The sequence below is a fragment of the Podarcis tiliguerta genome (assembly GCF_965153285.1).
Source record: "Podarcis tiliguerta genome assembly, chromosome: 2".
NCBI lineage: Eukaryota > Metazoa > Chordata > Lepidosauria > Squamata > Lacertidae > Podarcis > Podarcis tiliguerta.
The window spans coordinates 62,930,939-62,954,741 of NC_139535.1; the positions used below are offsets into that span (position 1 = coordinate 62,930,939).

At 41.2% G+C, this 23,803-nt stretch overlaps 1 protein-coding gene and 1 long non-coding RNA gene across 9 annotated transcripts in view; one reads left to right on the forward strand and one right to left on the reverse strand.

Annotated features, from left to right (window-relative positions):
- The window catches only part of CNOT6 (CCR4-NOT transcription complex subunit 6), a 34,597-nt gene extending 16,226 nt beyond the window's left edge, over positions 1-18,371 (reverse strand). For 2 of the 7 annotated variants that reach the window (XM_083428545.1, XM_083428544.1), the window contains exons 1-2: positions 17,578-17,600; positions 2,024-2,137 (exon numbers count right to left, since the gene is read on the reverse strand). In XM_083428545.1, coding sequence (XP_083284671.1) covers positions 2,024-2,135 — 112 coding nt within the window. In that variant the 5' untranslated portion in view covers positions 2,136-2,137; positions 17,578-17,600. Of the gene's footprint in view, positions 1-2,023; positions 2,138-9,321; positions 9,451-17,577; positions 17,601-17,737; positions 17,950-18,171 lie in introns of those variants that run through there. The other 5 variants (XM_083428548.1, XM_083428547.1, XM_083428549.1 and 2 more) reach the window with 5 other exon arrangements.
- LOC310672056 lies at positions 18,220-21,346 on the forward strand. Of its 2 annotated transcripts, none has more exons than XR_014508366.1 (2): positions 18,220-18,357; positions 18,565-21,346. It is a non-coding gene; the product is annotated as an uncharacterized lncRNA (long non-coding RNA). The 2 variants fall into 2 exon arrangements; XR_014508367.1 differs by lacking the exon at positions 18,220-18,357 and adding an exon at positions 18,388-18,448.
- Positions 21,347-23,803: the final 2,457 nt, after the last annotated feature.

A 23,803-nucleotide genomic window follows, 5' to 3' on the forward strand; every position in this document is an offset into this window, starting at 1 on the left:
TTCGCAAGACAAAACGTCTTGCGCCTTTTTAAAAAAACCGCCAATGCATTCCTACGGGAAACCGTCAATACACAGTGGTGCTTCGCAAGACGAAAAAACTCACAGAACGAAAAAACTCGCAGAACGAATTAATTTCGTCTTGCGGGACACCACTGTACATTTTGGTAGAACAACCTCTGTACTGAGTTCAATAAATATCACTGAACTCATTAATTCCAGAATAAAATACCTGCATGCATGGACAACTTGCTGCCTTTGAGTTTTACAGATCTTTACACCAGTACCTACAGAATACTTGACTAATAGGCTAATTGCCAAAGCATAGTACATCAGCATGTATTATTTATTACGTTTCTAATCAGAAACTAAAGATCGGGGTTAATGGCTGGTTCTTAACATCAAAATGGTTGCAAAGCAGTTTTTAAACTGATTTCTGAGGGGAAAACAACAGGAGCTGGTGAACATCTGGCTCAGGATGATTCACCTTTTAGGAACTCTCAGGTGGCTAAATGAGGGGATATGGAGAGCTTAGAAATGATCAGGACAAAAATAACAGTGATTTTAAGAGACAAAAAGGAATTGTAGGAGAAACTGCATACAAAAAGGAGATTTGGAAATGTATCTTTATATAGCCTTTTATATTCTAATGTTAGAGGCCTTTAAGCAAAGGCAGGGGGAGAAAAACCTGGGTGCATAGTACTAAAACAGAATGTAGCTGTTGCAACATTAAGGGAACCTGGTGGGAAGATGAGAATCATTGGGATATAGGTATCCTTTTATATACAGAAAGAACAGTGAAGGCCATGTTGGGGTAGTGTTAATTAGAATGTCAAAAAGCAGAATAGATCATAAGTCACATTATGTAAACATGAATTTGATTGCAGCACTGATGCAATGTCCCTCCCCTGACCAAAAGTGATGGAGAATGAAATCAGATAAAAGAGAAAGTGTGGCTACAATTACCCTCACATGGACTCCATTCAAAATTGCAACACATAACATGTCTAGATGTAATAGATGGCTGTCCTTGAACATGGAATTGACTAGGAGGGAAGAGACCTTGGACTTGAATGGAAAGAGGTATCCACAATTGGCTGAGAGATGGGAGTTTTGTTGAATCAATTGGAAAAAATGAACATATTAATGGTAAGTTGCCTGTAAAGAGGAAATTTTCATATATATATATAGAGAGAGAGAGAGAGAGAGAGAGGATCAGTTTTAAAGAACTGAAATGCCTCCAGGACAAAATGTGAAGGTTTTTTAAATCTACAAGTAAAATAAAAAAAGAGAGAATAAGAGATTTACCAGTTGAAACCTTGGTCTGGATGGCATATACCTGAAAGCTCTTAAAGAACTTAAGTATGCAAAATTCTGACCTTATGAGAGGCTGGAATTGGGAAGACAAAAAACATACCACTATTTGAAAAAGGGAATCAGGAAATAACAGACTATTCAGCCTAGAATTGGGTAAACTGATATGACGCATTACCATCTCCACAACCATTAAAATAAAAGTTGCTCGAGAGAATGTGGTTTCTGCAAAGTGAAGTTCTCAGTCATCAAGCTTTCAGCTTGTTTTTTTGCTTGTCAGCAAGCATGTAGACAGGAAGATTCAGAAGACATTGTGGGCAGGATCCAGATTGGAAGTAAACTCAAAACAGAAGAGAGAAAGAATTCTTCATCTATTTAACTTACAGCATTCACTTCCACAAGTATTTCAGCAATTTACAATGCAATCCTCTGCATGTCTTTCAAAAGTAAGTGTCATCAAGTTCAATAAGACTTACTTCTAGGTAAGTGTGTATTGGACTGCAGTTTGGGATGTTTTTAAAAACCAGATTTTTTGCACAGATTCAGTCTTTTACAAAGGGTGACAAATTTAATTAAGATACTGAAATTAAAAAAATTAACATGCTTTAGATTTTAAACCACATTGTTGTGCTAGAACATTTAATAAAACTAAATACTTTTTTAAAAAAAGCACAAAACCAGACTATTTACCATCCAATATCTCTCCACTTACCACTTATTTCCAACTCCGCCCAGTGTGACTTTTTTCCATTGGCTGCTTCCTCTGAGGACATAATTGTGTACATCCTCCGTGGGTCAGGTGGATCGTACTTCTCTTTGGGCATTCCTGTCAGAAATAATAGAATAACATGTGGTTCCAGGATACATTGCCAAAACAAAATTATTACAAGAAGCATCTCCCTTCTTATAGACTAGAATACTAGAATAATGCCAATCATTGATGAAGGCAATAATTACTATTACAGTGTTATCTCGGTTTAAGAACAGCCCTGTTTACAAACTATTTGGTTTACAAACTCCGCAAAACCGGAAGTAGTGTCCAAGTTGTGAACTTTACCTTGGTCTAAGAACGGAAGGCGAATGGTGGAAGGGCACCAGCGGTGAGAGGCCTCATTAGGGAAAGCGTACCTCAGTTTAATAACGAACTTCCGGAACGGATTAAGTTCGTAAACCGAGGTACCACTGTACAAGAAAAAGCGGCAACCTTACTCCTATGCTAATGTCATAACATCCATACATTTGATGGCTTGTAAAAAAAATGAAGTTGGCTTGATGTAACTCCAAAACCTCCTGAACTTTGCATGGCTGGACTGTAGCCTACTGTTCCAAGACTAGAGTTGCACCTGTGCGCCACCCAATTTTGTCACATCCATTTTGCCCCTGTCCCCAAGCACTACTAGCATAACGCTAAGCATGAAGGAACGAGGCACTCAGGCTGAAAAGTTTTCCCACCCCTGCATGAGCCCAAGGTTCACTGCTACTTATTCCCAATCCTCCAAACCATGGTTTGAGCATTCCCTGAATGTGAACAGTACGTTGCGCACAATGTCTAATCTGCCAGTGACATTTAATACATGCTAATTGGAAGTACTTTCCTGAATCATTAAAAAGAAAAAGAAAAACAGAGTTTGGATTATTCTGATCCACCTATTCTGATCCATTATACTGCCACTGCTTGGTATTTTATCAGCTAACCCCATAGGCACTAAGTTTTCTGATAAACAGGATTCCCCAATGCTTGATTATTTCTGTTGTTATTCAAGTGGAAGATGGAAGAGAATTTGAGGTGTAAACTCCTTTGTGCAGAGAAATAGCACTTGTGGTCAATCTCAACAAAGAGCTCCCAGCTTGACTTAAGAAGGGAAAATGTCTGCCATATCCTTTCCTCAGGTCACACACACAAACATTCCTGGCCTTGAGTACAGGAGAACAAGTCTCAATGGCCCCTATGAAGCATGAACAATTGTAATACAAAGTAGAGGGAACTGAGATCTATTAGAGGAAAGTTTTATAACAAATATAAAAATATTTTTAAAAGTAGTCATTGCCTCCAATAGCAAATCTGCATGATTATCTTCAGTTTGGAAGAAAAATTGAGACTCCATCCTCCTCACACACACTATATACCATTAAAGCATTCAGGTTTAGAGCTGACAGCCAGTCTGGATCCTGAGCCCTTATGCACTCCATAGCTTAAGGCAGCGGTGGCGAACCTATGGCACGCGTGCCAGAGTGGGCACACAGAGCTCTCACTGCTGGCACGCGTGCCATCAGCCCATCCACACTGTTTCGTTGTTTTTTCCATTTGTGCTCCTGCTCCTCCCCATGCTACTACGTGCATCCACTGCTTAAACCCAGAACTTTTTTTTTTTTTTTTTGCTGCTGTTCTGCGATTGGGCTGTTTTTCAATTGGTTGTGGCAGTGGCTGTTTCTGATTGGGCATAACAGTGTTCGTTATTTGACCCTTGTGATTTTTTTCTGCAGTTTTTTCGGTGCTGGGTGTTGTCATTAGGATCGAGAATGAATCTGAATGTTAATTCCTATGGGATCTTGCAGATTCCTAGTATCTTACTGCTATGTTTGTTCATTCAACTCAAAAACATACAAAGCTATGAATAAAGAAAGTACCTACAGTGTTTTATGGTGATGCAGCAATGTGCTAATTAGTGTTTTCATAATGGCTGGAGTTATTTGAATATGACTAGGATCTAACTGACCCCAGAGTTTTTTTAATGAAACTGTCAAATGTGTAGGAGGGTTATTAACAATTTTCTTACATCATTCATGATACATACATAGCATATATTAATCTTCAGAAGGCATTAGCACCTTTGTTTCATACATTCTGAAAACCAGTCTGATAAGTTTCCATATGCTGATGTAACCTTTATTTAATTACCCTAAAATATCTATTAAAAGATTAAGATGAACACTGACTGCTCCTTGCTAATTAATTTTTACTTATATATTTTTACTTTACCCCATAACCAAAGTTTTGCTTTCCCCACTAACATTTTATTAATGGATTAGATTTTTAGAAATGTTTCTGCTAAAAACAGGTACTGAAGACATTTCACTACTGCAATAAGGTTCTGAGCAACAGTTCATATTTCTGTATTTCAGAGACAGCTTTTTTCTCATTTTTTCTGTTTAATGTAAAATGGTTCCTTTATAGAAGAGGAATATTTGTTGTGCACTGTCAGAATAAGAATATACAACTATCTCATTAATAATCACTTTGGAGTCAGAAAGCAGCAGAAAATGGATAGCTAACAACGCAAATGTGAAATATCTTCTGTTTTTCTGTTGTTGTTCTTAATGTACTTTTACACTAGAAAAGTATTTTCACATACCACACTTTTAAATGGAAACATAAAAAAACTGATCACATCATAGAAATAGAAGTGAACTACTGAAATGTTTGGCGAGGAAAACAGCTCTGACAAGAGTGAACTCTGATTGGCTTTTCCCTTAATTTACCTTAACACAGGTACAGTGGTACCTCATTTTACGAACTTAATCCGTTCCGGAAGTCTGTTCTTAAACCGAGGCGCGCTTTCCTTAATGAGGCCTCCCGCCGCCAGTGCCCTTCCACCATTCGGCTTCTGTCCTTAGACTGAGCTAAAGTTCACAAACTGGGACACTACTTCTGGTTTTGCGGAGTTCGTAAACTGAACAGTTCATAAACCGGGCTGCTCTTAAACCGAGGTACCACTGTATTACCAACCTCGGATTTCAGCTCATAATTTAAACCATTTTAATTCAGAATGCATCAAACATCTTGCTGCATCTTTCCTAGAGCACTGTATTTTTAGATGGGAAAGCAATCACAAAAACCTTTAACAATATGCTATTACTATTTGATGGATAATATTAGCCATTACCTAAAAAGGCAATTTCCTAGTGACACAAGCCCCCAAAGACTTGCTTCTATAATAGTAATTACCTTTTGAAAACTCCATCCTTAACTAGACTTCATACAAACTTGTCACTCACGAAAATATGTTCACCTCCGGTTAAATATCCTTCGGGATATGTGGACAGCAAAACCGGAAGTATTTTTCCAGGTTCCGTCGTGCATGCATGCGCAGAAGCGCTTTATGTGCAGCATGCATGCGCAGAAGCGGTAAACCGCACCACGCGCATGCGCAGAAGCAGCACCTCTGGATACGCACACCTCGGGATCTGACCGGAGCTCTGGAACAGATCCCGCGTGCTACTGGAGGTACCACTGTATCAAAATTAAGGTACACTGCCTAGAAACCTGAGTGTTAGTACCACACAGTCCAAACTATAGTATTTTGGCATTCAACAGGTAAGATTTGGGACATGGAATTCACCTCATAATGAAGGCCAGCCCAGGGCAAGAGAAGGCAAGATACAGGAGATGGAATGTGGACCTCTTAAAACACTATTGCCCTTTCACACATTTCAATTGGGCCTAGACTGAAAAAGCTCCCTCTCGTTATAGTAGCTAGGAACATGTATGCAATTTGCATTCCAAAGTAAAGCCATTGCCAATCTGATGCCCTCCAGATGCTTTGGACTACACTGGAAAGTTTCAGAGATACTTGTGAGCCACTTCATTACCAGTAGCTCTAGCCACACAACCATTGGGGCTCGATGACGGACATAGCATTTGCATGTGTGCGCACACACTGAGAGATAGATATACCTATTTCTGCGGGCATCTTACACTGTGCTGGATTTGGATAATTTTCCTACAAAGAAGCAGGCTTTTGTGCAATTTGTGCAGACGCCATTCCAGTTAAATCAATCAGTAATCCATGCATGGATACACGTTACCTGGGTGAGGGTCACATAGTTTAAGATTAATTTTATAAATGCAGTGCCAAAATACCACACAATACTGGCATTATTAGAAAGCTCCCTAAAACAGAAGCAAGCAAAAAATTAACAAAACTGATGCAAGCGGTTAAAAAAAAAAAAGATGAAAAGGAAATATAGACCATTCTGATTGATTTAACTGGAATGGAGTCTGACAGGCTGTAATCCATTGCTTCACTGAGTTGTAAGCATGTGCACTTGTGCCTAAGACTGCAACCAATTTGGTACATAGCAAAATCTTAACACACAACCATTTTTTAAAGACTTTACTGTTCAATTTACCATACATGTTTACTGCTAGAATACACTACTAAGAATTAAAGATTAAGCAATGTGATAGTCAGTGCAATATGAGTAAGAAAATTTCTTTGTGCCTTTTTTCAAGTTTAGGCATCTCTTTTGGTAGTTCCCACAGTTCTCTCACTCTGTCCCATTCCAATAGGGGTTGGAACAGCATCACCCAGTTCAGACGCAGGTTTTGCCTAATACAAGCAAAATTAAATTAGTAGGTAAAGTGATATAACTGTTGTATGCCCCTCCCTTGGGAGCTGAATAATGCTGAAAATCTACCTATGAATGTACAATGAAGCTCTATTTTCCATTTCTTCAGCCCCAGGAGCTAGGGAAAACCAAAGAGAAAGGAGTCCATTTCAGACTTCACTTTTGGCTTTTAAAGTCCCCACTAGCTACTAAAACAGAAGTAGTGACAGCCATTTCACACAGCCTATAAACCAATGTTCTGTGACAGGAAAGTGGGTTGAACTAGATACTTGCTATCCTGTTGGGAGAAGGCAAGGCAACAGAGAAAAATTTCCCTTGTTCTTTGTACACCAAACATTATAAGCCTGTATGCATACTGCAAGGACTACTGTATTTCAACCAATTCTCCTTAAGACAACAGGGACATTTATAAATAAGGTTATATGCATATAAACAAGTTGTGTGTATAAAAACCGCAATACCTGTCATTTTTGTAGACTGGAACTTTACAAGCACTATAGAGGACTGGTCTATTAATTGGGCAGGTAGCCAGAATTTATCTATTAATTAGATAGGTAGCCAAGAAAGCTCATTTCCTGGCTAAAAGCAATCGCTTTTCTCCATTTATTTCATTTCTTAACCTATTGTAAGGAACGTTCAGAGAAAGTTGGCGACCAGTAAACTTTACATCGCCTCTGGCCCCCATTTCTTGCAGACCAAGAGTGCAGTAACCTTCACTTTATCATGACTATATGTCAGGGATGGCCAATTCCTGTCATAGCTGAATACTCAAAGCAGGCCTCTAGTAAACAACTTCTGCAATCTGCTGATCTTTAAAACTTTGGGTTATTAACGAAGAGAATTTTTAATCCTCAGAGATCTCTCAAACACAATAAAATTGTCTGTTTATTTACCTGCCTTATTTACCTGTCTGCATTTTCTCAGCAATAGTTTTAATTTCTGCATTACAAAAAACAATTGCTATTTGTCTGTTCTAGACCCGACAGGTTGTTTTAAAAGTTTTGGCTGCTATCATACTCCGCCCCTCATAGCTTTCTTCCTCAAAGGAAAAAAAATCAGAAGATGCAAGTTCTGACTGTAAATAAATTTTACTACTAAAAAAAAAGAAAGTCTGGTCTTTCAAGGAGTCCTGTGGCACCATAAGGACTAAACTTTTTTGTAACATGACTGCAGCCCTATGCATGGTTTCCTGGAAGTAAGCTTCACTGAACTTACTGGTGCTTACTTCTGACTGCATACATTTTAAACTTCCTAAACAAAGTGAACTTTAAGAAAAGGTCTTTAGTCATCTGAATGCACTCATTAAAAGGTAAAGGTACCCCTGCCCGTACGGGCCAGTCTTGACAGACTCTAGGGTTGTGCACCCATCTCACTCAAGAGGCCGGGGGCCAGCGCTGTCCGGAGACACTTCCGGGTCACGTGGCCAGTGTGACAAGCTGCATCTGGCGAGCCAGAGCCGCACACGGAAAGGCCGTTTACCTTCCCGCTAGTAAGCAGTCCCTATTTATCTACTTGCACCCGGGGGTGCTTTCAAACTGCTAGGTTGGCAGGCGCTGGGACCGAACAACAGGAGCGCACCCCGCCACGGGGATTCGAACCGCCGACCTTTCGATTGGCAAGCCCTAGGCGCTGAGGCTTTTACCCACAGCGCCACCCGCGTCCCTATAAATGCAAACAGTACTTCAAATAAGTGCTACCGTTTAAATTACTATGATGAAATAGAAATCCCAATTTTAAAATATATATATATATATGAAAGCCTTGTTACCACCTCATTCATTTGCCAGAGCAAAAAGAAACTGTCTTGTCACCCTGGCACTCCAGAGGATGGTGTCATCACTCCTTCTCTAACCCCATCTCCCCCCCCTTCTGCTGCCCTGTTCTCCCCTCCAATAAATCACTGTTTGTGTGAACCAAGAGTCCAGAATTCAACCCTGCCAGACCATGTTTCTGAAGAAAAATCCTTTCAACTCTAGGAACAAATATGCTTGTAAAGAACTCACAGTATTTTTTAAAAAGATCTTTTGGATAAAAATATTGAATCAGCAGAAGTCACATTTTAGATTACAGCGTTCAAAATTCCACGTTGTAGCCACAGACTACTATCTAATCTAACCAAAACAAGCATATGCAATAAAGCCAGCCTTGCAAATGCAAGTTCATTCAAAACAGCTCAGCAAACCTCCAACTATCATCAGTTTTGAAAAATAGGTGTCAACTGATTGGGACAGACATGCCTAATGCTTAATATCCATTAGGTTTTCATGGATTCCCAGGTGCTCCTACAAAGTACCCCTCTTATCTGTTTCTTTCTATGAATTTTAAGAGTGAAAAGCTCCCTGCAAAAACAAAATCTCACATTACACCAATACTGGAAAACCTATCAATTCAACACTTAGTCCAGAACGAATGCTATTAAATATGTTTTGCATAATTACCATATTTTAACTTATACTGGAACTGAGTAAGAAAGAAGAGCATCTGGATATATGCATATTCATCATTCTTGTTAATTTGCAAAAACCTAGCATCTCAATGGCTATTGTACACTTATTAAGTATAGTGTGGTGCATTACATCAAACAAGCAAGAGTTTCCCCCTTTAAGTCTAATTCCCTATCAGTTGACTATTTTAAGGCTGCTAAATTTACCCAATATTTACCGGTAAGAATGTGCCAGGAAAATAAGGAAATTTCACGCTGCTCTGGATTTTGTACTCCCTGCCATCAGATTTGCAGTACTCCCAGTCAAATCCACATTGGAAGCCACATATGGCTGACCACTAGGAGAGCTGCAAAACAGATTAAGAAAAAGAAGAGGAAATCCAGTTAGGCTAACGTTCCTATTTTTGGTAAAAGGAATTGTAGCAAATAAGCTAAAAACTGGAAGACTTAAAAGCTTATTTGCATTGTTTTAACTTATCAAGACAGAAAATCTGTAACACCTGCTATTGACACCCCCTAAAGCACTTGACAGTACTTCAATATTTTGGTGAAGCAAGTTAGGCTTGGTCTTGTTGTTTTTTAAAGAGATGCAAGGAAGACACTCAAGTACCTGAAAGTCAAGGTCACTGCCTCCCACATTTTCAAACTGTGAAAGATGAAGCTCTATGCAGAGCTAGTTCCAAAAGAAGCAAAACACACTATGGCTGGTGCAAAGTTCTTCATTTTTTTGGTCTCATTTTCAGTTATTTAATCAGATACAAAGTAGAGTTAAATGTAATGAACCCTACAATCCAACTACTTAACACACACTGACATTGCATCTCCAAGGAGAAGGATGCATTAGTGATAAAAGATAACCACAGCACAGGCATAGGCCTTAGCAGTGGATACAGCACAAATGAAGTTGTTCATAGAAATGCGAAAAAGGCAACAGGATTAATGAGCGGGATGCAGGCAAGTGGGATAGGAAAGTGAGAAGTCCAAGATGGTCCATGAGTGGTAAAGACAAAATTGAAACAATGGCAAAATAAGTAAGAAAGAGCCGGTGGCTTCAGTAAGAAATGTAAAGTTCCTTTTCTGTCATTTTCAGGCTGACAACTTGCTAGGACAATGAAAAGGAAGGGAACAGGGATTTTATGGGTGGAAGACTAATTTACAGTAACAAGCATAAGTTTGAAGCTAAAGCTAAGACAAAACACAATACAATAAGAAAGGTAATGAGACAAAGTCTGGATTTTTATGGATCAGCCATGACCTATCACTGCTATCACATCTGCAGCATATTGCAGGGTTCAACTGAATTCCCTTACCTTCTTATTCATCCAAACATAAAACATTCGGTTCAGATCTTTCAGACTGCTTTCCTTTGAAATCATTAATTGAAATCCATCCTTCTTAAAAATGAAGAAACTATATTCCAAAAGAAGAATCATCACTGCTTTACAGCTGAATACTGCCCTAGTCATACTGAAACGAACACTGCAAAAACTGTGTTTCCTTCCTTTTAGGCTGTATTATCATCATCCTGGGATTGCCCATCTCAAAGGCTTTTTCCTCCTTAACTGTTTTTAGTTGATGACCTTCTGTGTAATAATACTGGGAAATAAGCATGTTACTAGCTACTCATGCTGGCACTGCATATTCCCTCCCTGGTCTGAAAATTGTAATGCATAAGCAGAAATGAACTCTCTTCCAAGCAGGACATTATGGGAAATTGTAACTGTAAGGATGCATGGTTATCTGAGGGAAATTGCCAGAGTAAGACATTGCTGTTCGCTTTTTTAATATGAGTATTCACTCAAAATGCATAGGGAATGAATCTTAAATCTGCATTCCCTATGAACTCAAAACCATCTTAACTTTGAAAGAAAAAACTGTAGCAAGCTATAAGCAGTATCCAATGAATACTACTCAGCAGTGAAAACATTTCGAACATGAGCCTCATGGGTAAACTACTATGTTACTCATCCAAATTACAAGTAAGCAAAGAGACATTAATCCCCACCCCATACTGTGAAAGGTATCATTGCACAGAGTAAGATACGGATTTTAATTCAATGGTACACACTTTTATCACAAGCATGCACAATATGGGTCGTGTTCAGCCTGTCTATCACAGAAGAGCACTACAACATACTGTTCATTCTTCCAACCATAATTTATCTAAAAGTAGTTTAAGCCCCAAACAATGGGGGAGGGGGATATTACTTCTAGTATTTAGTATACACAGTAGATCTAGACAGGAAGGAATATGCATGAACATTTGTATGTACTATATACAAAAAATCAAGAACTTAGCACCATTTAGCTTAATAGTCTAAACATCTAGATGTTTTTGTTTGTAATTACGCTACCAGAAGCCCTTGGACCTAATTTTACTTCCTCTTTAGCTTTGGTTTCTTACATATTTGGAAGTGTCAATTTACAACACACTTTTATGACCGTATCCTGTAACAGCCTCTTCACATGAGGAATGTAACTTTAATTTTCAAAGTCCATGTTGGCATATCATACATGCCATAATAAAGACATTGCAATTTTTCTGCAGATATTATGACAATACAATATAGATTACCTAAATAATGTGCTACTTACCTGGGGAATATAGAAACTGTGCAAGTTGGGTAAACAGCTGACAGCCCAACACACTTGCCTATTAACCCCTTTCTCACTGCTCAGGTCACTATTTACCTACAAATGGCAACCACCACAGTGCTGTGCTGCTTTCCTACCTTGTGGAAATGCAGCCAAGTACAATGGCTGCTTCTGCATGCTCTTGTCCCCTCAGAGCACATGTAAGCTCAGACTTACAGCTTCTATAGTGATGGAACCCTACAAGGACCACTATGCATATTTTAGGTCAAAGATTAGGGGGTGGGGGATTTCAACAACTTTAAGAGCTGACCACTGTAACTGGAAAACCACTTTGCACAGAAGGAAATCCCCCCTCACTAATACCAACAGACTGTTAATCTTCACAGTCTGCTACAGAAGATTGCAGTAAAATAGCAGAGGGTTCCCATCCTGCACACTACCTTCCAGCCCTTTGTGATTGTATAGCCTGGACAAATCCAAGATGCATACAAAGCCTTTCAGTTATTAGCTTTGTGTGGTCATGATTTATTCTGGTCTGAATGAGTTAAAGGCTCTCTCCTTTTTTGAGGGTCAGAGACATTCACATAACTTAGGATCTTTTATCTTCTGCCTTGTCGACTGTTGGTTTGATGCCATGAATTATACAGAACTTTGCACTTAGCCATTTACTAAGGGGCAAATAATTCCTATGCTGCATAAGAATAGGAAGGCTCAATTTTCACCCTGTTACAGATAACACCTGCATGACCTTACACTATATTGATCCTGCATCCCTTACTACCCTAACAAACAGAGAAAACACTCAACGAAAGAATCACAGAACTCCATCTTCTATTTCAGTGTCTTAGCTCAAATACTTGAATGCAACTGTATTGATTAGTACAGAGATCATATCATTCTGACATGGTTCTTGTTTTAACCCTCACATTTTAGGGGAAGCTTACAGGAATCTGATTTTCAATGCACAACACAATGTGCCCAAAAATTATGAAACAGGACATGTTTTTACAAAACTAACATGCTACTTCTAAAACAGAGGTTATGTTTAGACAGGTCAGTGTCTATCAGTTAATTCTTAGAGACACCATCAGTTCTCAGATACACCACCAGTGGTCCTTTTGGGGGAATAAAACATGAGACATGATGTATCAAGGCTATACTTCACAAATTTATTTTTAAGCTACAGACTTTGGGGGATAATTAATGCTGCTTAGCAATCAGTTTAAACTATATGTGCACTGACAACAGGTTTGTCTAACACACAGGCTACTCAGCTTTAAGGGTAACTACATGTAAAAACTACATAAGAAAGGAGTTTGTATGTTAAGTGAAATTTTATGGACTAACTAAAATGTGAAAAATATTTAAAAGACCTTACTACTACACTGCTAATGTGCATTTGAAGTATTTCTCTTAGCACCACACCTCAGTGTGAAGGAGGTAACAGGGTTCCATGAAGTATTTTAGGTACAGATTAGAATGTTGCCACAAGTGAAAAATGACGTTTAAATGTTAACACACATACGCACATCTCAAATGCTTCAGTGTTAACTAGTTTGTAAGATAAATTGCTAGTTACCAAATATGGTAAACCTAGTATAGCCTTGTTTTAAACTCATTGCCCAGTTGTCATATGTGATAAGGAATTTATCACAGGGGAGTGAATGAACTGCCCAAAAGAGAGAGAACCTGTTTGCTTCCCCCATTCCATGCAGCCGCTCATTGCATTTCTATAGTGGGTGGGGAGGAGAGTAAGCCCCCTCCTTCCTTGTCTAGGACATGAAGCGCTTCATCCTTCCTCTGGCAGACCACTGCATTTCAATATTTGGTGTGTAGGAGGTGAAGCTTCCTCCCCTGCTTCCAGCACAGAAACCAAGAAAGCTGGTGGTGGAAGGAAGAAGTAATGCTTCCTGCTGCACTTCTGCAAGACACATTAACAATCAAATCTCCCACACCTTTATTATAGAAACACAGCACACTGGTAGCAAAGGGACAAAGCAATCCCCAGCATGCCTCAGTTCTATACTGGATGCACGGGAAGTGAAGCACAATGCTGCATGTCCTACATGTTATCACAGTGGGCTAGCAGCAGATGGATTCTGAGCATCCAAAGGGTGGCTTTTGTGTTTTATGTACATGCTGGTGGCAAAGTGACAGGGCAATCTGTGACAATGCCACAAGCCTACTAAGCATCTATGCATGGGAAATGTGGCCCCCTTCCTGCATGTTTGGCATAGTAACCATGCAGGACAGCTGTAGAGGCATGGATCACTTCATCCCAGTACTAAGTCCACTTCACCTCTTCCTGCACACTCATCATAGAAACCAAGCATGAACGCAGAGGAGGTAGTGCGCTCACTTCTAGCTTGTAATATGTTTCACTAGCCTGCTTTTAACTCATAAGAAGGACTGGCAAAGAAGGGAAGGAGTGCTCCATTCATGTTCCACTGTCCCTTGTACAAGTTTTTTAAAAGTGCAGGCTTGTAATTTTTGGTAGCTAATCCATATACGCTTTTGCCACCTTAGCCAAATACCAAATGCCATACATGGAAGAATCTCCACTCCCCAGCCCCACTCATGCCTAACATTTACACAGTTGATGCAACTCTTGCCTACAAGCAGAGTTCAATTGAGATATGCATTATATGTACAATTTGAATGTCTGCATAGGGTTACACAGAAATTAAGATGCAAGTTATTTAACTAATCTGCATCTAAATTGCATACCAAAATAGCCAGATTTAATGTACCATACCCAAAGAACAGGATTTTGGTGTACCATTTTTCTATCAGAAGAATGCAACTTCTTTCTTAAAATAAAGCTGTCATACACTGGGTGGGTTTTTAAAACTAATTTGAGAAATGCATGGGCTAGCATTACAACATACTTACTAAAAATACACCTTATTAATCCACACAAGCCAATATGTACATCTAAAGATATACATTACCAAAAATAATTACCTGCCCATGCAGTACTGTGGTTTCATTTATTTTTATATTTAAATTCTTCCTTAATTACTGAAACACAAATAGCCTGAACTTGTCAAGACTACACTTAGGATTTCATTACAAAATGACACAGGGCAATCTCCCTTATAAAGAAAAATGAACTGATCCAAGTGCTTCAAGTGAAAAGTGAATAAAGCATTAATCCATATGTGAATGGTTCCATTTCAGCAATACTGTGAATAAACCCCCAGAGAAGACTTCATTCCTAGCAGCACACTCCAGAGTCCAGATGAACCAGCAGGAAGAACACAGGGTGGATAATTCTGTAAAATTACCCCAGTGGAAATGTTGACAAATCCCCAATTACGAGACCTGCTCTAGGATGAAAAGAAATGCAAGAGACAATACAATTACCAGTCAACACTTGCCAACCTTCACATTCATACCAAATAATTACCATAATATTCCTTAATCCTTTTGAATTTTAAGTCTCGGTTACCAATATGGTAAAATCCAGATAAGAAAATAACCCTGAGACATACCAGACACTGTAGAAATCCCCAACTGCTTATACAGCACAATTCAAAAATCTCTGAAGGAAACCTCAACAACATAATCATATAAATATTAGATCTTTACTATTTTAGAATATGAGAATAATGGATTTTCCATTATCTATCTTAAGTTATAGTGAAAATTTATGAGGTTTTCCTAAAAATCCTTGTCTTTTACTACAGATATTTAAAAGGCTTAACGCAAAACAAAAACTCACCTTAACCTTTTTAACCTCCCAGATCGTTCAACTAGTAAAAGATGAAGGTTAGCCAAAACAGGTGCTGTTACATTTTTTAATTATCGTTTTATTTTTTACTTTTGGGTTATGTCCCTTCACCAATACAAAAGTAAAATTCAAGATAAAAATCTACCACTAAAAACACAAAACTCACAAGCAACCTGTACATAAAAATATCTTTCATACCATATATTTTGGATCAAATTCACAATTGTATACTACCCCTTAGAACCTCACCCTTATAAGGAACAGCCTGCTGAAGTTTTGCTTTCTTAGCACCCTAAAACTGCGCTTCATTAGATACCCCATCTACACAAAAACATATAGAACAAACTTGCTGTTGTAGGTAACCCCAAGAGATTCTAATCCTGTTTACCCCTATAGTGGTACCTCGGTTTACTAACTTAATCCTTTCCAGAAGTCTGTTCTTAAACCGAATCCATTCTTAAACCGAAGTGTGCTTTCGCTAATGAGGCCTCCCACCGCTGGTGCCCTTCTACCGTTCAGCTTCTGTTCGTAAACCGAGGTAAAGTTTGCAAACCAGAACACTACTTCCGGTTTCACAGAGTTCGTAAACCGAATAGCTCGTAAACAGGACTGTTCGTAAACTGAGGTACCACTGTATATGTGTGTGTTCTACAGACTGAGGCCCAGCCAACCTACCTGCATATAAACACTATTCCTGCCCCCAGCTCATTACATTGGACAGCACAGCTGTCTATCATTCCTGCTAAAGCTCTTTCCTTTCTATTTCAGACACAGGCTGTCTATTGTGGCCTTCTTATTTCAAGCTAGCCCTTTCAGCTACAAGGGTAATGCAACCAAGCTTAAATTTATCCCAAAGTGCAGGTTTTGTTCCCAAGAACCAGGCTTATTTATCCACGGCAAATATGGATATATAGTTTTTAAATATACACCTGCCTGTTCTATTTAAATTAATTTTAAGAGGTTGTGGAGGTGTGGAGAAGAAAAACAGCTGTGCAATGCAAGATTTCCTTTCTTCCTGCTTATTTCCAGAAGTGTTTACACTTTCAGTTTTTATTAAACCAGCTTCAGCCCCACTACACCTGTACTTTTATCTTAGTTGCTTTTAAGTGCAAAAATAAAAATAAAAATAAAAATAGCAGTTTGGTGCATTTGTATAGAGCCACGCCAACCCCACAAACCAGAATTCTAACACACTTATTAGACACTTCAAGCAAATGAGCCCTGCCCCCCCCTTACCCCCACAACCCCACATCTCTTGTCAACAGGCACTGAGCACGTCACTTCCTCCAGAACCTTCCCACAGCTTCCAGGAAGGCTCAGCCGCCCCTTCCAAGTGCAAAACACCAACCCCCGTCTCTACTTTCCCAGACCAAAAACTTTTTCTCCTCGGGAGAACTCCTCCTCCCTGCCAACCCCAACAGGGCTCCTTTTGTTTTCTGAAGAGCAATAATGCCCTCCAAATCAACTGTGCCAGCTCCAAAGCACCACCACACACGCCAGTAAATTTTGTTTTGTTTTGTTTCAAAACGCCGCCGCCGCCACCACCACCTTCAGCGCAATAGGCCGCTCGCCTCACCCGCCTCGTACACAAGCAGTTTTATTTGCTACCCCGGCGCCCCCCCCCGCACAACACGCTCCCTTCAAAAGCCCTCGCCCAACCACCACCACCCACCCGCCCCGTCCTCGTCCAGCCATGCATTTCACGCACTCCGGAGGCGCAGGGCCCGTAGACCCCGCTTCGTATTTATATCGCCCGCCTACCTCCGCGCCCCTTCCCCGAAGAGGAGCCGCGTTCCCCTTCCCCTCCCCGGCTGGCTTATTATAAAAATAGTAACACCGACAAACCACCCCCCAAACCTCACAGGACCCCAACACAAACCCCCCTCCCCCCTCTCTGGTCGGCAGCCCCCCCCCCCATTAACCTTGTCAACACGACCCACCCCCGACAAACCGACCCACAAACATCTCCTCGACCCCCCCACCCACCCCGGAAAGTCAGCCATCTCTCTCCGCGTCCCACAGGACCTCGAATGCGCCGCCGCCGCTGCTCTCCGCGCCTCCCACCAAAATAATCCTTCGCCCCCCCCCCGCGCCCCCATTATGATTACCCGGGGCACTTCTAACCGCTCCCCCTCCCGTCAGAAACCTGCTTTCCTCAGGCCGCGGTCGCCGCTGCCGCCACCCCCGCCCCACAGATTCATTCGACGGGGTGGGGGGGCGGTTGAGGAAGAGCCGCCTCGACCCCCGCTCCCTCTTCCTCCTTCTCGCCGCCGCCTTTTCCGTCGGCGCGGCCGCCGCCCCCGTACCTGTAGCTGCAGCATCCCCGTCTCTGCGCTGCCTCTGCCTGGCTCTTTGTTTCCTGCCGCGGGCCGGACGGGAGAACGGGCTCCCCCCGCCTCCTCCTTCTCCTCCTCCTTCTCTTCCTCCTCCGCCTCCTTCTCACACTCATTGAAAGCAAACAAGCATCATGGCGGCGGCGGCAGCAGCGGCAGCAACGACGGCAGAGGCAGCGCTTAGGCCCGGCCCACATCGCCTCGGCTCACAGGCTCCGGGCGCCGAGGCCGCCCCCTCCTCCCGCCGCCAGGACGCGCGATTGGGTGGCGGGCGCTGGGCGGGCGGTGCTCCGCTGGCCCGGCCGAGGAGCGAGCGCAGGCGGAGAGGGGCGGCCGGGGCGCCGCTGCGCCTTCCCGGGGCGCCCAGTCCGCGCGCGGCGGGAGGCAGATCCGCTGGACCCACTTACCTCGGAGGAAACGGGCACGGGGAGCAGGGCAGTTGGAGGAGGGCTAGGCCTCGACCCTGCGGCGGGGCAGAGTTAGGCGCGCCTCAGGCCGGCATCCGTCGGGGTTTCGCCCGCCCAGCTTGTGCCTGGGACCCGGCTGCAAGAAGTGCACTTTCTCGGAAGGAAGTCGCTGGGACTTGCCTCGGAGTAGGAGCGGCCTGCAAAACCGTCCATGGGAGGGAGCGTTGCTGAAGTTGGGGGGGTGGGTTGCGCGCAGTCAGGCTCGGGGTACCCGGAGGTAGGAAGGGGTCGAAGTGGAGTGAATGGCGGGAGGGTTGAAGGGCAAAAGCGAAGGGGCTCGAGATGCCTGCCACCTTCTGGGCAAGGATTAACAGCGCCGTCTTAATTTTGCAGTGTGTGCATGCGAGCGATTGGGGCATTAACGACGTGCAGCCAGTATCGGTTTGATTATGATTATCCCGCCACTGCGGACCCGTCTGTTGAATTCCTGCTCCAAAGGCGCGCAGGTCAGCCCTCCGTGGTGAGAAGGAGAAAAGCGGTAACCTGCTGTTTGGAATTCCAGGGTGGCAGCCAAAAGATGATGCTATCATAAATTGGTTGGACTCAACGGTGCTACCCGATTCTGTTGTTCTGGTTGTGTTGATGCGGTAAAAAGTTGACGGCTTGTAATGTCACAAACCCAAAATTGAGGCCTTTAATTCATATTGGTTAATAAATACTAACTTCTTCCCCCTGGTTCTCAGTTCTTATATTGAAAGGTTGATCTTTCTCTCTGAAGATTACCATTCAAAAGGGTTGTTGAGAAGATACTTGCCCTTGTTTAAAATGTCTCACATGGCAATCCTAACCAAGCCTTAAATTTAGAAAACACATTGCTGGTGGGGGAGCTATGAGGCTGAGGCTGCTAGTTGTTGTTCTGTCATTGTTCTGCTCTCCCTCCACAACTTGGAAGGTGATTTTCTGAAGCTGAGAGTCTCCTGTACTCTATGTTTACCTTTTTCAGGGTGAAATCCTGATAGCTACGATCTTTGTTGGACCTCACAGTGTTAACAAATTCTTCACTGGGCTACCAGGAAGAGAAAACGTGATGCATAGATGAAGGGCTGCTAACAAAAGTGAACAAGACAGAAACAAAGAAAAAGCCTAAATGAAATACCACACTCATGGTAAATAAATGTGCAAAAAACCCACATTCAATTGCTTTAAAAGTGGTGTAAGAAATTTATGATACAGGCAAAAATGAATTTTTCCATACCTCATTTTGAGAAGTTGCTGGAACAGACTGCAGTCATCTTAGGTTATTTGATAGTTTTACTTTCACATCTTTTCAGTAGGGATAAATTGGACCTCTGACAACTTTGGAAAAAAATTTTTTTAAGGGAAATGGAATCAAAGAACACCTGATCTTAACCGTTGAAAATATGGTACATTGGAATATTAAGTGGCTCAAGTTTGCTTTTTAAAAAAGTTTAATAACTATTTCAAAAAGCTGTTGGGTCCACAACAATCCCATTAGTACAAGATCGTTAATTATTGGTAAGATATGCATAGGATCTGACTAACGATACTTTGTTAATGGGCTTTGGTGTAAACTGGAGAGGGAAATTGAGGGAGTGGATTGGTTTGGGTAAGGTTGCAGAAAACAGGAATTTGGTACAGATGATTTGTTGAAGATCTGAAAGAAGGAATTAATCAAGTTGAGTGGTAGGGGTATCTGGGTGGTGAGTGCAAGGTTTGAAGGTCTCTGCATGGTATGAGGAGTGGCACTAATGGGGAAAATACTACAGTGGTACCTCAGGTTACATACGCTTCAGGTTACAGACTCCGCTAACCCAGAAATAGTAGCTCGGGTTAAGAACTTTGCTTCAGGATGAGAACAGAAATAACACGGTGGCAGTGGGAGGCCACGTTAGCTAAAGTGGTGCTTCAGGTTAAGAACAGTTTCAGGTTAAGAACAGACCTCCAGAACGAATTAAGTTCTTAACCCGAGGTACCACTGTATTTGGTTAAGATACAAGGTAGGGATTTCGAAGTATAGGAACTCTTGGAGAGTGTGAGGTCATATATAGTAGAGTTATCAGAGGACAAGCTCTGAACAGTTTTATTGGGAGCAGATGGGATTCCCCAATGCAGAGTGACCAACCCCAGAAACTTTAACATATTCTTCACACCATCCAGATTAGGATATTTTAAAGTTAGAATCAGTCACTCGACTGGTGAAATATAAAAATTAACATTATAATACAGAAGAGAGAAGTTTGATGTTAATAGTCATTGCATGTCATTTAGCTGAGCTATTTTAAAGCCAAACACATGACATATGAAATCAATTATTAACAATTTAATTGTTGTAAATGTTCAGGGATTAGTCTTAAAAGACATGAACATTATTCAAAGCAGAACAGCTATAGAAGAAGAAATGGAAATATTTTGGAAAAGAAGTTCAGATTTTACTGTGGATTGGAATACCATTTGGGATGTGGATCATGCTAGCTTATAGAATGTTATTTCATAAGCTAGTTATTGGGATCTATCCCAAATGGTATTCAGTCCCCAGTAAAAAAGATAATTTTTAAAAGTATTTCCGAGCAGCTCAATTACTTTTGTTTACATATGGGACTCAGCCATTTTAGCGAAACCTTTTTGAACTCCTTGATGCATAAAACAAATACATTATTATCAGAGCTTCCAATGACTTTATTCTTTACATTTTCCAAGGAAATAGTTGTACATGGAGGGCTCAGCATGAATCTGCAATCCCACAAATATGTTTATTTAACATCTTACAGGTTATACATTTTATTCAATAAAGCATTCCCTAGCTGGAACCCTGTGCATTAAGAAGCAGCACAAAGGCATGTTGGGGATGGTGTGTGTTGCAGATAGTGTAATGCAAGCATGCCAAGTATACCTTTGCTCATTCATACACTTGAATTTGTTTTGCTGCATATAGCTGTCATCAATACCCTAAAAAGGCATTTGGAGCAGATGGTTAGTGACAGGATTAGCTTTCTCGTCTGGATGTTTAAGGGGATCTAAGAATGTAATGTGAGGTTCTTTCATTTAGTATGTCTTACCCAGCAACTGTACCGTGTTAAGTTTGATCATGTTGCTCAATATTATGCATCTACTCCCCCCCCCCCATCCCAATGTATCATTCTAAATGTTAACCTGGGGGAAAATGAACATTTTACCAAAAAGTTTATCTAACCTCAGAATGTCGCTCAAGTCACAACAATACACTTCAAAACTGTAGGTTTTTAAAAAAATGTAGTTCTAAGCACAATTACAAGGGAGTAATTCCTGTTGAATTTAGTAAAGTACACTTCCAGTTAAACATGCTTAGACTTGTCCTGCACTTGTAATAGAACTTGAAAACAGTGTTTATTGGGATATGAAAATTCAGAGATTCTATAGTAAAAGTTGTTGTCAGCTACAGAATACAAGGAAGATAATCATTGGACCCTCCCACCAGGATTAGAGCCAAAACAAGGCCACTAAGAAACAAGAGGGAGGCGTCTGCATGAAAGATTGCTTGTCAATAAAAAGAAAACAGGAACAGGGTCGTGGTGACAGCGTGAAGAAATTAGTTGCCCTATTTGTGTCCCTTTCAACTTCCAGTATGCGGTACTGTAGAAGGGCTGTTCCGGCACCCAGAACAGGAGCACTTGTCTGATTCTTTCTAATGGTAAACTCTGTTGGTCAAGCATCTGTTCTTAAGCAAAACAGGGTATTATAAAAATACAGTAGTGGTTCTACATACCTGAGGGTCTCCTTCAGTACACAGAAATATTAACAGAGAAGGTATGAGATTACCCCCCCCCCCCCGCAAGTCAGCCTGAGAAGGACAGCTTCCAGGATTTATGGACTGTTGAAGGCAACAGCATATAGGAAAATATTCTAAGTCAGCTCACCCCATTATCTATAAATGGAGCTTCAGGTTTCTTCTATTTATTTCATAAAATGTGTACACTACCTAATTATAACCTGCTCTAATGTGTCTGTGTTTTTTAATATGTGAATAAAACATTTAAATTATCAATAAAAAAACAGCTCTGTAAATCATTCAAAATATAAAATAAAGAGTAAACTTAAAGAGACACTTCTTTCCTGAGATGAAAGTGATTCTATGGATGACTTGCAGAAATCTAGAATTTTAGCATAGCTGTGATGGGCCAGAAGCATGAGCAGCCAGAAACATGCAGAGAAGATGCAAGTATGTTCATGGAGCACAAAGCTTCTTCCTGCATTTGAATGCTGGATTTAGATTGGGAGGAAGTCTAAGAAAATAATTTAAGTAGATTGACCTTTCCAAGTCTAACCCGAGGTACAGTACAGTGATACCTTGGGTTACAGACACATCAGGTTACATGATTTTGGGTTGCGCACCACGCCAAACCTGGAAGTACCAGAACAGGTTACTTCCAAGTTTTGGCGCTCGCGCATTCGCAGAATCACAAAAATCATGCTTTGCGCAGAAGCGCCAAATCGCAACCCACACGTGCAGATGCAGCACTGCGGGTTGAACGTGCCTCCCACACAGATCACGTTCGCAACCCGAGGTTCCACTGTGCATTTTATCAGGAAGATTTTTGGCTGAAAATCCAAATCAACCTCAGCCCCACATCTAACCTACACTGTTAACAGAATAAACTATAGGAATGTTGTAAATTTATCCCTGTTGCAGCCACAGGCCCCTCAACCTACAATATGCTCTAGAACAGGGGTGTCTAACTGGTCGACCGCGATTGGTCGATCCCCAGATGACCTTAGTCAATTGCAGGATCCTTTCTGCTCGCATTGTTTAGAATCATGTCTCTGCCCCCATCTGTCTTTCCCTGCGTCACGTTTAATGAGTGTTCCTTTGTTGTCTGCTGTAGCGCTGCGTTCCCCTGTTCGCAACTGTGTTTTTAGTGAGCAATTTATTGCAGTTCTTCACACTTACTGTCCAAAAAACCTCAACAACTTTGATTTTCTACCCTAAAAAAAGAAAGCTCAACAACTTTGAGCTGCGCCCCTAAAAAAAGCTTAGCAACTCTGAACCCCACCCCCAAAATGGGTAGATCACTGCCTGCCCCCTGGAAGTAGATCACAGTCTCTTGGGAGTTGGATGTCCCTGCTCTAGATTATTGCTTAATCGGGAGCTCTTGCTTCTTTGGATAAGCAGCCCCTAATTTAACTATTAGTTAAGCAGAATATAGCTTGTTTCAGCAATGATTAACTGAATGAAAATGATACTATTCTGCAATGACTGACTAAGCCTTTCAGCCTGATTCCTAAAAGTGTTTTAGGCGTCTTTCATCACACCTAAATCAGTGGTGTCCCGTGGGTGAGTGTGTTTTAAAGAAATGAGCAGTAACTGCAGGCTGCTACAATAGGGTTGGCACAGAAATGTTGCCTTATGATTCTGGCTCAGGAAACACTCTTGGATGTGGTGCTGGGCAGAATCAAAGAAAGTCTAGATGTCATGGCATCATCTGAGCCACAGTTTTCTCCTGCTTATTGTATTCTGTTCTGCTATAGGTGTGTTTCTGCCTATTGGCTCGCTGATAAAGTTAATAGTCCTTTTCAGGGACTCAACCTTAAAATATCTTCCATTAACTGAACATGTATTGCTGGATTTTTATAGCTG